The 13798-nt window shown below is 38.9% G+C and overlaps 1 protein-coding gene across 2 annotated transcripts in view; it reads left to right on the plus strand.

Moving 5' to 3' along the window:
• Window positions 1–13798, plus strand: part of LOC147234939 (glypican-6-like) — a 96730-nt gene that overhangs the window by 35431 nt on the left and 47501 nt on the right. For both annotated transcript variants that reach the window (XM_086145641.1, XM_086145642.1), the window contains exons 3-4: window positions 797–1188; window positions 13456–13621. In XM_086145641.1, the coding sequence (XP_086001767.1) occupies window positions 797–1188; window positions 13456–13621 (558 nt within the window). The remainder of the gene's footprint in view (window positions 1–796; window positions 1189–13455; window positions 13622–13798) is intronic.

Genomic DNA, 13798 nt, shown 5'->3' on the forward strand with positions numbered 1-13798 from the left:
TTGTTTTTAGGGTGTACTTGTGTTTTATTATGGGGATTCATTTCTATGAAAATAACTTTGAGGTAAGTTATACCGTACCATCCAGACTATAAGCCGGTACTGTTTTCACGCGCTTTGAACACTGCGGCTTAAACAATGATGCGGCTAATTTATGGATTTTTTGGGGGGCTAAAGAGCTTCATGCTGCCAAAATATTTAGGCTCGTCGCATCGGACCAATGAAATTACCATGAAATTCTGAGGCCGTTCGATTCCGACAGTGAAGGAGTCAACTTTAATGGTTTTAGTGCACAGGAGAAAGACAAAGATAGCGATCAGCCGGGGTAGGACAAACCGGGGATCGAAAACAGCTGGATAGGTGGACTTTTCCCTGTGTTATTTATTATTAATTGTTTTCATCAGCCGTGTTACAGGCACGGTTTGGAAAAAAGCATTCCCAGTATGCATTTTTTGGATGCTACCGCTATGTGTTTAATTAAAAGTTTTAAAAAAAGTTTCTGTGTAACATCTTTCTTTGTAAGTATCTCAAGTTACCTGGGGCTTATAGACAAGTGCAGCAAATATATGTAGACATATATTTATTTTGTTATTTTTAGCCACTGTGGCTTACATTCAGGTGCACTCAATAGTCTGGAAATCATAGCATTACATAATAAATGTTTATAATAGTAAACCATCAAGTGGTTGCACACGAATGCAATCCATCTCGCTGAATACATGTTTTCGCACTGTATGATTTATTCACATCAAAGAAAACCTGATTTTAAATGCCCCTTTTTTTTCTCCTTTGAACCTAGAGTTTTTCCTGGAGCTGCTGGAGAACACGGAGCGGTCCCTGAACGAGATGTTTGTAAGGACTTATGGCAAGCCTTACATGCAGAACTCAGAGGTCTTTGAGAATCTGTTTGCTGAGCTGAAGCGCTATTACACCGGAGGAAATGTTAACCTGGAGGAAATGCTGAATGACTTTTGGTCACGGTTGCTGGAACGTATGTTCACATTGCTCAACTCTCAGTATATCATCACTGAGGACTATCTGGAGTGTATCAGTAAGTACACTGACGAGCTCAAGCCCTTTGGAGACGTGCCCAGGAAGCTGAAGGCTCAGGTCACGAGGGCTTTCATCGCAGCACGCACATTTGTCCAAGGCCTCTCCGTCGGTCGGGAGGTTGCCCAGAGAGTGTCAAAGGTAAACCCAAACACCCCTTTAGTAACATTTCAAATCAAACTGTACGACTTCTCAACAAGTGAAGTAACTGTTTTGCTGATTCCTGTGGAAAATACCAAGTTTTAAAGTTGAGTAAAATTGAACCAACCTGTGTATCATTCACACATTTTAACTGACTTTAACTGACACATTTTAACTTATTTGGTATTCCTGCTTTAAGAGCACATTTTCAATACATACAAGTCTCTCCCCTCTCTGAATAATGTCTGCTGCTGTCTTGGTGGATGTCTTCAATAGTTGGGCAGCAGTCAGCTCGTTCAAAGAACCAAGGCTGTGTGAAGGGTGCATACGAATATCACGGAAGTAATACGCGGGCAGTGAAGCGAGGAGAGAAAGAGCGAAAGACATTGTTTTTATTGCTCAGCTGCCTAATGTTTGTTCACTGAATATCATGAGGCGTTAAAGTGGTAAAAGACAAGTTTCCCTTCAGAGGGCTTCCAAGTAGTTTTTGGCTGCTTTGGTTTTTCCGACTTATAAGTATCAACAGCTCTGGACATGAGACCAGTATTGCCTGATACAAACAACCACAGTTGGCTGTGTGGGTGTAGTGATAGGTGGGTGCACCTTTAGTCTAATTACTGTGTAACTTGGAAAATAAAAGCCAAAATAAAAGCACCCTAATAGATTAATATGTAAAAGGTGTGTTGTTTATTTTAAGATGTTTTCCTGTTAACTGATCAAGTAAAAATGCCACCAACTCTGTTGGTTTTTAGAATGTGTCCCAGAACTACCTTCATAAAGTGCTATTATATTGTTACATTCTATTACTATAGCTATTACATGCTTACCATTTTCTTTTTTTTTTTTAAGTTCATCTTTATCCCCTTTTCAGGCTCTTCCCTTCTATTTCCTTTTCAGGGTATCTGCTACTAGCCCGGTTGCTCCGCAGTCTTTCATCCCCATTAAGTTACCCCGGGAAAGTTTGCAATTTGCTGATGGGGAAAATATGCCTTCCTCTTCATGTTTCAGTCATAATATTGATGGCTTAGAGGAAACAGCAGTTGTGTAATTGTTCCATAGACACACCGTTGCTCAATCCACATTGACTTAATAATGTTATGTTAAAGGAAAAAAAATGGCCTCTTGCTACTTTAATCATGTTGTACTCTTAGTATTCTGTTTGATGCAATGCAATCTTAATGCTGCCTCTGCAATACACCCAGCTGCCCTGGGAGTGTGTGTAGTTTTGATCATGTGCAAAGAAAGATTAAAGGGAAAGCAAGAAGCAGCTTGGATTTACTCACAGCAACAACAGGGATGTTTTACATGCCTGCTTAAGGGGAGAGAATCACTCATAAGCACTATGTTGCTATTATTTAGCCTCCCTGGTTTCCATTCATTACTGCATTGATCAGTCATACTAGTAAAAAAAAAAAAATAGAACAAAAAATATATATATGCCCTTAGAACATGTTTGTTAAACAGAGAAAAAAAAAGTCACTCAGTCACTCACTGGTCTATCCTAAGATATTCATTATCTACTTTATGTTTCACAAACCCTAATGCACTCAATGAACTTTTCATGTACCCTCTATTAGCTTCCCTGTTCTGAGCAGCCGCGGTAACATTGACTTAAATGCAGCCGGAGAGGATGTGTTCTATGTCTCTACTAGGTTACACAGTACATTTCTTATATGTCAACTTGTCACAGCTTCACCTCCTGACATTTAAAATGACCTGAGATCCAGGTCACATGTCCTGCCCTGCAGCCCTTTGATCCCCAGGGTCTAAACTCATCATGAGGGATAGGGTGTATGTACAATGCAATATGACACTCTGCTTGAGGTGCAAAAGCGACATTAACATGTAACATCGCCGTATATTCCTCCAGGGTTATATTGTGAAATAGGTATTGTAGTATTTAATAATATTTCACAGCCTGAGAGATAAAACGAAAAAATCAAACAGAGCTTTGAGGAAGCACCTTTGGCAAAATGTGAGTGCTAAATTTCCACATACATTACAAAGCCAAATCCAGATCATCAAACGTAAACAAATAGTCCAGCTACTTTTGTTTATTTTAATTAAGTGAATGATAATAAATGCATTTCTTATTTTTTATTCTTTAAGAGCTTCAGATTAATATGTCCATGTGATCAAGAGCTGTCAAAGTATTTGCAATGTCATTTTTAATCTAAATAATTGTCTAGAATGAATCATGTGCAGAAATATATATAGTGTATAGAGTATTTCAAGGAAGTGACGCGTTTATATGCTCAGTTGTTTGCATTTGCTTTTTTATTCAATTCAAAATTTTCCTGCACATCTTTTACAAAGTCAGTTCAAAGCGTGTCAAATGGAGCAAAGAACATAATTAAAATCTGACCTGAGCAGGAAAATTTATTTAGACATATAATCTATACAATCATGTAACGCAATGGGCATGGCTAATGGATTTAACCGCTTTAGAGGTATTTTGGAACAAAACAAGTAAAATCTTAGATAAAAGGGCAAACTTTGCTGAGTGGTATGCTGGTTCACTGGACATAAAAAAAGGCTCTGTGCACATGGAGGACATTTTTTTTTTCCTTGAGACTAGAGGGCTGGCTACCATTGTAAATCAACAGAATATCTGAAGCATTTATTGCTGGCAGACCAGCCAGGGGTTTGTAAAACTGCAGACGATTTTGAATTGTATTTCAAAAAGCAGCTGGTGAAGGTTTAAAACGGCTGGAGATATGTGATGATTTCTTTTTCTGTATTTTTTTCTTCTCCTGAATAAGTTGTGTCTATAGATTTGTTGCCTCAGCAGACCGGTAAACAAGGAACTGTAGTCAAAAGTCCTTGTGACGGATTCAAGCATGCTTTTCTCTGACTCAGAAGAACACTTGAAGCATGATTTTTGGAATTGAAAGAAGTAAAGATCCATGGTTGCATTTATGTATTTAAATTCTTTGCTCGTTTTTAGTGATGTTAACGTTAATTGCAAAGCACTCAGCTGTCACGTGGATTTCAAATAGACAACCTCTTAGTAGATAATGTCTTTAATAGGTAAAAGAAAGTAATCACTGCATAGTGAGATTAAGAGCTGTATGCCATCTGCAAAAGTCTTGTGGCTAATTGTTGTTGTTTAAATAGCACAATATGTAACATCAAAATATGTCATATTTTTTATTTGTATACAGATGTGGATAATGGATTATAATGGATAATGGAAGCAAGATGTATCACAAACGCTTCCTTTTACTTTCAGAGTGTAACAAATATCATAGAACCGCCTAGCAGGCAGTGACCTCACCGTGCAGCACTGCTTTACACGTCTGACCAGTGCTGCATGGAAATGAAAGGTGTTTGGAAATACAAACTGCACAATGCCGAATGAGATGTTTACCTTTGCAGTTGTTGTGCATTATTTTTTATTGTATATAGTTGTATTTTTAGCTTTGATCCAATCCTGTAAAAAAACAGACTATATGGCTCTGTTTGTTATCCCTGCCAGCATGATTCCAAGCTCCATCCTGTTAGCGAGGGCCTTAGGTCAAGGAGAACTGAAACATCTTATTTCCCTTTCGGCTCCTCCCTTCAGGGGTTGCGACAGCAAGTTATCTGCTTCCATCTAACCTCCTCCTCTGCATCCTCTCCTCGCACACCAAAAACTTCATGTCCTCATTCATTTCATCCATAAATCTCTTCAGTCTGCCAGGCCTCCTGCCTGCCAGTTCCAACCTCAGCATCCTTCTAGCAATTTATTCACCATCCCTTTTCTGCATATGTCCAACCCATGTCAGTCTGGCATCTCTGACTATACCTCTAAAATATCTAACATGAGCTCTCCCCCTGATGGAGTCATTCTGGATCCTATCCATTCTCCCCCAAGAGGGATCCTCACCATTTTTACCTCGGCTACCTTCAGATCTGCCTGTGTCTTTTCCTCAGTGTATCTGAATTATACAGCAATGTTGGTCTCTACTCCATTTTCACCCTTCCTTTCCATCTGGCTGATAGGCCTACTATTTTATCACACATCACGCCTGACACCTGCTTCACATGTTTCTTCACCTCCTTTCCAGACTCTTCATTGCTTTGACGTATTGACCCTAGGGTGCCTGAAATCCTCCTCCTCTATCCCAACTCCCTGTAGTCTCACTGTTCCACTTGAGTCCCTCTCATTCACACACATGTAATCCTCCACCTCTCGAGATTCTCCTCCACCTGCTCCATGCTCTCACTACAAATCACAATATCATCTGCAAACATCATAATCCATTGAGATTCCTGTCTAACTTCATCCGTCAGCCTGCCGTAAACCAAAGCAAACAGGAAGGGGCTCAGTGCTGATCTATGATGCAGTTCTACCTCCACCTTGAAGTCCTCTGTCACACCTTACCACTTTCTCACAGCACTCATGTGTCTGTGGCGGTTTTCATACATGTCCTGCACCAATCTAACACACTTCACTGCCACTCCAGACTTCCTCATACAGTACTGTAGTTCCTCTCTCAGTACCGTCATATGCATTATTTTCTAGATCTACAAAAGCACAGTGCAGCTTCCTCTTACCCTCTCTACTTCTCTATCAACGTTCTCAACAAATACTGCATCTATAGTGCTCTTTCTTGGCACAAAATACACTAACTCTCACAGATGCTCACTTCTGTGCTTAACCTGGTTTCCACCACTTTTCCCCCATAACTTCACTGTATAGCTCATCAACTGTGTTCTTCTGTAGTTACCAGAACTCTGCAGATCTCCCTTTTCCTTGAAAAACGGCACAAGCGCACACCTCTCACCCTTTAGTATCCTGTTGAAAGATCATATGAATCTTTACGGCCTCACCTGGACATTTCCATGCCTCCATTAGGACCAACTACCACTCCACTCTTCATCCTCATCAATGCCCTCCCCACATCTCCTTTTCTAATTTCTGCAAATTTCAAATTTCTTTGTGATCAACAACGGGCATCTCTTCTAGTGTTCGTCATCCCTCATTTTCCTCATTCGTAGATTTGATTCTAATTTATGTTTTTTACGTTAAAGACAAACCTCTGTTAAACTAAGTTTGTGGACAGCACAAGGAGGACATTGGCAATTTAAAGAAGAAGTTTTGAAACACCTTTGTGTTATTAGCTTTCGTCTTTCTTATTATTATCATTGTTTTTTTCTCATCAAGTCTCATGAGGGGACGCACTTCCAATGTAGTGTTTCTTCTGTTGTTGATGACATTTGCTTCCAGCATTTGCATCGAGGATGCAAGCTGAGTGACACTGGCAATCCAATACTGCAGTGTAGGTCTACTTGTAAATTAAAACAGAATCCAATATGTGAAGAGAAATGTAATTATCTGCTTAAAACTAGAAGTTTAGTTTGTATCATTCGCACATAACTCTATGGGTGTTATAAGATCCACATCATAACATCATAGCTGGCATTTTAAATAATAGCTTATGGTGAAAGAGTCAGGCATCAATTCTGTGTGTTTTGTGTTGTTAATTTAAAATCCAGTTTCTTATTCTTTTTTCTTTGGACCATAGGATCAGAGATCGACCTCCTGTTGTCGAATACATTTTGACTGAGCATTCATGCTTGTGATAAGTCTATTGGCGGTGGTTGTCACAAAGCAGGGAAAATTGCAAGCACTGAGAGAGGAATGTACCACTTAGCAGCTATTGTCAGTTAAAAGTTTAAAAAACAAGCTTATAATATAATGGAAAGGGTATCAAGGTCATTTTTGTGGCAAAATTATCTTAACTTCTTCCCTGTACTCTGGAGTCTACAATTGAGACAATCTATAATATATTGTACAATATACTGTGCATATTATCTGATATTTGCAATTTTGTGACTTAAAAATCGTGCTTTTCATTACTTTTCTCAATAAAAGGGAAAAGAATATCATTCATAAATAAAAAAATAAAAAATAAAAAAAAGCTTGGGTCACTTCTAACCATTTCAGTCTGAGGGCAGAATGCCCGTGTCAAAGTGCAGTGTGATTTTCCTGAGCCTTCTCTCTGCTGTTAAGTAGTCTGTTTTAGGTGTTTAATGATCCCTATCCCTATTCACAGGGCTTTAGATTTGCTAGACCTCTTTTTTTTCCCCCAGCGGTGCTGCATTGTCACATTCTAACAGAGGAGAATCAAAGCTGTCTGCCATGTAATCACACTTCCTTCTCTCAGATAAAGTAAAGAGAATTTTGTACAATAAAAATGTCTTTGAATAGACTCCAGCCATGTGTAGCCGAAGTCTCAGACTGTGCAAGATCCCTGACAGCTAAGCAAAGGTCAAGTTTGTGTCCATGCTGTTAAGTTGGCTCCAACATGTTGAGTCAGATTAAATGACAGTAAAATATTTTCCCGATACCTTTGTAAATACAGATCTGCAGAATCACCCTGCCTTAGCCTTAACCAAATAAGTGAATGTGAAGAAGGTGAAGTGGTGAAGTGAAAGTAAGAGTGGTTTTCCAAGTCATAACTCAATGGTGAAATCGACTTTACAGTTACCTGGGTAACATGCCCAGCAATAGCACAAAACCTAACCACTTTCCAAACAGCCACTGTGGAGGAGACCTTGAGCTTGGCCAAAGTGATAGAGGTTTTTTGTGATGAAAAATAAACTTTGAATGAACACATATATGAAAAATAAATGAATCAATATGATAACAATGATCCATAAACTCAAAACCTATTTACATTTCTTTAAATCTTTCCCAACTTTTCCAAATAGGACTGACCGACCACCAATGCTCGATGCAGACTGACTTCTGGCACGTTCGCGATCCGGCTATGTTCAGGGCCAGATGCACATAATGTTCTCAACTCTTTGCTGCTGTCTGACCACTGCAGAGGATGCGGCTATTACTTTGAATGCAACATTACTACACCAGGCCAATTATGATTGTGAATAAATATACCTGTTTACTGTGCTCTGACGCTCCAAAACAGCTGCTGTGAAAAAAATTCTATAGGTAGGAATATGATATGCTGTATTTTATTAAGTATGTGTATTTGAAATGGTAATCACAGTTGGTGCCTCTACTTGTTATCTTTGCCTTATTTTTAGAAATTATTTAATGAATATTGAACAAATATCCAATTAAAGCAGGAAATTATGTATAATTATTTAGTTTAAGGTAGGCACACAGTCCAATTGTACCACGTCCCCAACACCATTTGTAATAGTTTAATTTTCATAAGATACCTGCAGGTGAGCTTGGATAGAATGAATTGTTCAGAGCCAACATTGACAGTGGCTTTTTTTCATCTAATTCTGTTCATAGCAGACAAAAGACCACTGCCTGCGTGCGGCTAAGACATTAGGCTGTTGCCAGACTTTTATCACATTTGAATTGACTCCGATACCTTCTCTGGGGCCCCTTCAGCCGCCCGTCAATGTCGGATTTTATTGCTTCTTTTTTAAGCTCTGCTTTGTCAGGTTATTGCTTATCTATGATCCGCTAATTCCATTTGAACTTAATCACTGCAAGAAATCTTTGTGCAAGACATTTGTTAGCCTTTTGGCCAGGTGACTTTGCTGTTAGTCACATGGCAAGGCAATACTTTATCCTTTTAAAGATAGCATTTTTGACTGTTTAAATCATTGTCATTGCTATTGCAGCCAGATAATACTCAGGAAAAAAAAAAAAATCAAACTTTATGCTTTCAGTGCCCTTAGACCAATCCAATAGTGGGATCATCTTAAACTGCAATGCTTATTTGATTGTGTTCCTCACAAGATTCCTTCAAACCATGAAATATTTACTTAAATGCTGGGACTTTAAGAATTGCATGGAGCTCCAGAATCTTGAGACTGACGGTGCCTGTTATGTAACAGGATATTTAACAGTGGCTTATAAACGTTGACTTTCTCTGTGACAGCTCACTTGTCTGGAGTGTCAAAATATACATGACAGTGTTTGCTGTTGCATCCAGACAGATCCTGTCACATGGCTGTCGTGCCACGTATGTAATGTCTCTCACTTTCGGAATGCTATAGGTGTCATAAACTCGTTGGAAAAAAATTATAAAAATAGACAACAAATAAGTATTCCGCATTTGACAGCAGTTTGTTGAAAACCACAGAATTTGTGAGTTCTTTGTGGACATTCTCTTTTTTTTATATGCATACAATCACTTCAAAACAAATTTGACACTATAAGGTTGACCTATTTTTTTATTCTTGCTGCAATCTGTGTGTGGACCACACACCAGTCCTTCTCAACTTCTGCAGACTCAATATTTGTGCTGAAACATACTAAATACAAGGGTCAGAGACATTAAGTCACCTCTTAATTTGTTTGCAGGCACAAAACAAGAAGTATGTGTACAAATTATATCTGCCATATTTATAAAGTGATGTGCCTGTGTAAAACTATTTTGTAAATCGTACTCGTGTATATTTTTGCACAGCCGCAGGTCTGACATTCACCACCAAAAACAGCCTCAAACGGAGGTTTACATGGCCCAGATTAATTTATTTATTATTATAATCATTCTGGCTGTTTATTCATTCCCCTGAAAAGGACACCAAAGAAATATGGACATGTTTAGAGCACGAAATGATCGGTTAGAGAGGCTGAAATAGTGGGGAGCCATTTTTTTCATATCACCACAGTACCGAGTGCCAGCAAACTGAAAAATGTTCAAACAGAAAGTGACGCGGGCAAATAGTACCATTTGAAACATTCTGTTTTTATTATGTACCCGTTGAGATTTTTTTTATCTAACCAGAAGTCAGTCTCTCATAATAAATGTTTCCATTTTTTGTATTCAGAATTACATACCAGTACCTTTTTTTGAGACATTATTAAGCCCTGAAAGGTCTGAGAGTTTTCTGAAAAGGTGTTTCATTTGGGCAACATATTCAACATATTAGCTTCAATCATGGAATCCTAACTTCCCATCTGTCAGGCTTATTTGACTGTTCCATGCGTGAAGCTACTACCTGTAAGTACAAAACTATTATCTGTATGTTTTCTTGTCAGACAAATAAGTCCTGGAAGACATGACGTTAATCCTAAGATAGTATATCTGTGTTTTATTAAACATTTATTTTATTGAAATTTTGATTTGAAAAGTAGCTTATGTTCCAGAAACCAGAGTTGTTTAGTTTCTTGAAGACATTTTTGCTTTACAAACAGAATTCAAGGCCGGATTATCCAACGAGGACCATTGCTTGTATGACAGGGGAGCGTCATAAATTTATTGGTGCAGGGGTTAGCGGGTTTCTACCTAGAAGCCGGAAGGTTCCTGGTTCAATCTCAACGTGGGGCCTTTCTGTGAAGTGTCTCTACGTTCTCGGTGTGTTTCCTCCGGGTTCTCCGGTTTCTGCCTGCGGTCCAAAAACATGTGGTAGGTTCATTGGACACCCTAAATAGTCCAGACATGTGAATAAGGGTGAATAGTTGTATGTCTCTCTATGTGGCCTCATGACTTACTCACAACCGGTCCAGGGTGATACCTGGACCCATAGAGTTCAAGATAAATGCTGTAGATAATGAATGAATAAACTGGTTCACAAATTGAATTTACAGGGTTTTTTTTTTTATCAACAGGGTTTTGGCCTGTCTGTAGTTCAGACAGCTTAAAATGTTTCCAACAGCTCCTGGGCACTCATTGATAAACAGACATCAACAGACTTTATGAAGCACTGACTGCCGCCACGAGAAATTATTGTAATTTAAAAAAACAGTGTCGACCTTGTTTCATTGGTTTCCAGTCAGAAGAGCGTCTATATGACAATGTAAGCTTAGATTTCTGACATTCCACCACCGATTATTTGTGTAAAAACCTCAAAAAAGCGAACACTCCTGGAGGATTTCTCCACGAGGCTGCGGTAATATCCGTCAGGTTTTTTACGAGCCGTCCCTCCATGCTCAGCTCCACCAATTACCACGCTTCACTCAGACCAACGCATCATGCATAACCGTGATTGGCAGAGAGATGCCAACAGCAAGGTCACTATAATGCGGTTTTCCAATAAAATGTCCGTTTCTACCTGAAGGCACAGTGTTCAACAGGAGCTGCTGCCTCCTAATTGTGTGGAGAAAAAAGAAAAACTTAAGAAGTTGAGTTAGTGTATTAGATAAGACAAGGATTCTGTGAATCACATCTCTTTCAAAACTAAATCTGGTCTTTTTTAGGCACTAGTTTCTCACCAAACTCCTACAAACTGATTGTCATTACTTCCATTCATTTTAATCAGCAAAGATAAATAGAAGTGACAGCATTTAGTCTGTCATAGAAGTCGCTGGGATGCTAATTGAAATTGTCTCTTGTGGCGTTTTTTTTCTCATAGAGAGCCGACAATATCTGGCTATTTTGAACTTTAAGATATTATTGTGAACTTCCCACGTTTAGATTATGTACAACACAGAATAACAATGAGGAAAGATGTTAAATTTGTTATTTTGAAGCTGCAGGGGACTTTTTAATTGTTTTGTATACATTTTAATCTTTTCTTTGCAAAGTGCAAAGACCAATTTCCAGCCCTGGCCCCATCTAAGATATGTTCCCTAATGAATGAATGGGAGAAAGACCTTTATGTCACATTCAGTTATGTATGCAGGACAGCATCAGTGAAAATCGACCACTGCATTTAACCCATCATGAACAGCCACAGCGCCAGGGGAGCAGTCAGGGTTTCAGTGTCTTGCTCAGCGACATTTCGACAGACTAGGAGGAGCGCGGGAATCAAACCGGGAATGTTCAGGTCCGAGGATGACCGCTCTAACCCCCTGAGCCACACCGCCCCTTTATAACATAGTAAATAACATCATCTTGCAACATTAAATACATATTCCAGCAGAGAACTTATCAATGTCCTATCAAAAGTAACCTTCTGAAGAAAGAGGATTTAAGAATCAACACCTGAAAATGTGTTCTTTGACATATAAAATGTCTGGTTGAAAGATCTGAAAGAAAAAAAAAAAAACTTGACATGAATCTTTTAAGGTTGGCAGTTAGTCAGTGTGTATTGGGTACGGGTAAGCTTTGACACCATATGAAAGACTGGGAGCTTAAAAGAACATTATGCAATTCTTACGCGTAATAATCTAAGCATCATCTCTGTACCCATCATATCTACATCTCCCATTTTTGCCAGAATTAAATGAACTAATTTCTCTTGAAATAACCCTGTGTCTATTGGTGCAAATGAATATAGTGACAACTCTTTAGAAAAGTTACATCTCATTTAAAACAACATCAGTACCTGCAGATCCTGGTGGCTCCAAAGCAAACAGATGAAACAGTTTGTTTAGTTTTCTCTACTGGCTGATCAGATACCAGCAGATCGTTTTTGATATTTTGGCAGCAAAGTGTAAAAAAAAACACAGCCAAGTTGTTATATTTTATCTGCTTATCATTTACAGTATTTTTTCGATAACTAGAGATTAGAAAAATGAAATCTGGTAATTTAGGCTGTTGCAGTTGCATGGTTGCTTAGGGGTGGCACCGTGGCATAGATGATAACTCCTCTGACTCGCAGCGAGAAGGTGAAGTAGGTTCATTGGAGACTTTGAACTGCCCAGAGACGGCAAGGTCTGTGTGTCTATGACGAATGAGTGTTCGTATGTCATTATATGGCATACGAATGAGAGAGCGACTGGAATGTGGCTCTATGACTGGTCACAGCTGTGATACACTCCACCCCCCGGGACCCTGACTGCAGGATAAGTGGTATTGATAATGAATGCATGAATTAATGATTTGTCATATGACATTTGAACCACCAGTACCTAATTTACATAACTGACTAAATGACAGTCATGATGCATTTTTCATTTAAAAAAAAAAAAAATTAAAAATGACCTTCATACCGCAGCTCCTGCTCTTTTCCATGTATTTTTATACCAACAGTGCACCCTGAGCTTTAAGTAGAGAATTCTATTGTTCCCAAAGCGATACCATCATAAGTTAAGGAAAGAGGTCAGCTGAAGCTGCTGTTAGGTGATTGTGAAGACAATGTTATTGAAGTTGAAAAAAAAGAGTAGTCTTTCTCTTTTAATCAATACACATCCAGCAAAGTTATCTCTGCTGCAAATCTTCTGCTCAATGTGACCTCTCTCCCTTTGGCAGTAAATGAGTGTATTAAAGATGGTGAATGCGAAGCATCAGTCTCCGATTCAATAATGTGACAAGGCCAAATAGAAGTTACCTGAGGAGGGTGTCTAACACAATATTGAAAGATGGCCCACCTGTGAAATCCAGCTATATAGTACACAGCTATCTGTCACACAATGAAGGATTTATGGCTTCACAAATGTTAATATTTCACACTTATGTGTTTTTCCAGGTAAACAGCACTCCGGCATGCATTCGAGCGCTGACAAAGATGCTGTATTGCCCCTTTTGTCAGGGCATGCCAGCTGTTAGAGCATGCAAGAACTATTGCCTGAATGTCATGAAGGGATGCCTGGCAAATCAAGCTGATCTTGATTCGGAGTGGAACCTGTACATCGGTAAGTCTTTTCAAGTGTTACTAATTTTACCTGTATCCAGCTGTTCCCACACGTCTTGTCTTATCCAATGCACATATTGATATTCATATATTCTTGACTCTACTGTATTATAGCTGTTTTGCCAATGGGACTGACGGATGTTTAGAGAAACAATGACAGAGGCAAATTATTCTATGT

This window comes from Fistularia commersonii, chromosome 4 (genome assembly GCF_037954325.1).
Source record: "Fistularia commersonii isolate RoL2024-O1a breed Wild chromosome 4, RoL_Fcom_v1.0, whole genome shotgun sequence".
Classification (NCBI taxonomy): domain Eukaryota; kingdom Metazoa; phylum Chordata; class Actinopteri; order Syngnathiformes; family Fistulariidae; genus Fistularia; species Fistularia commersonii.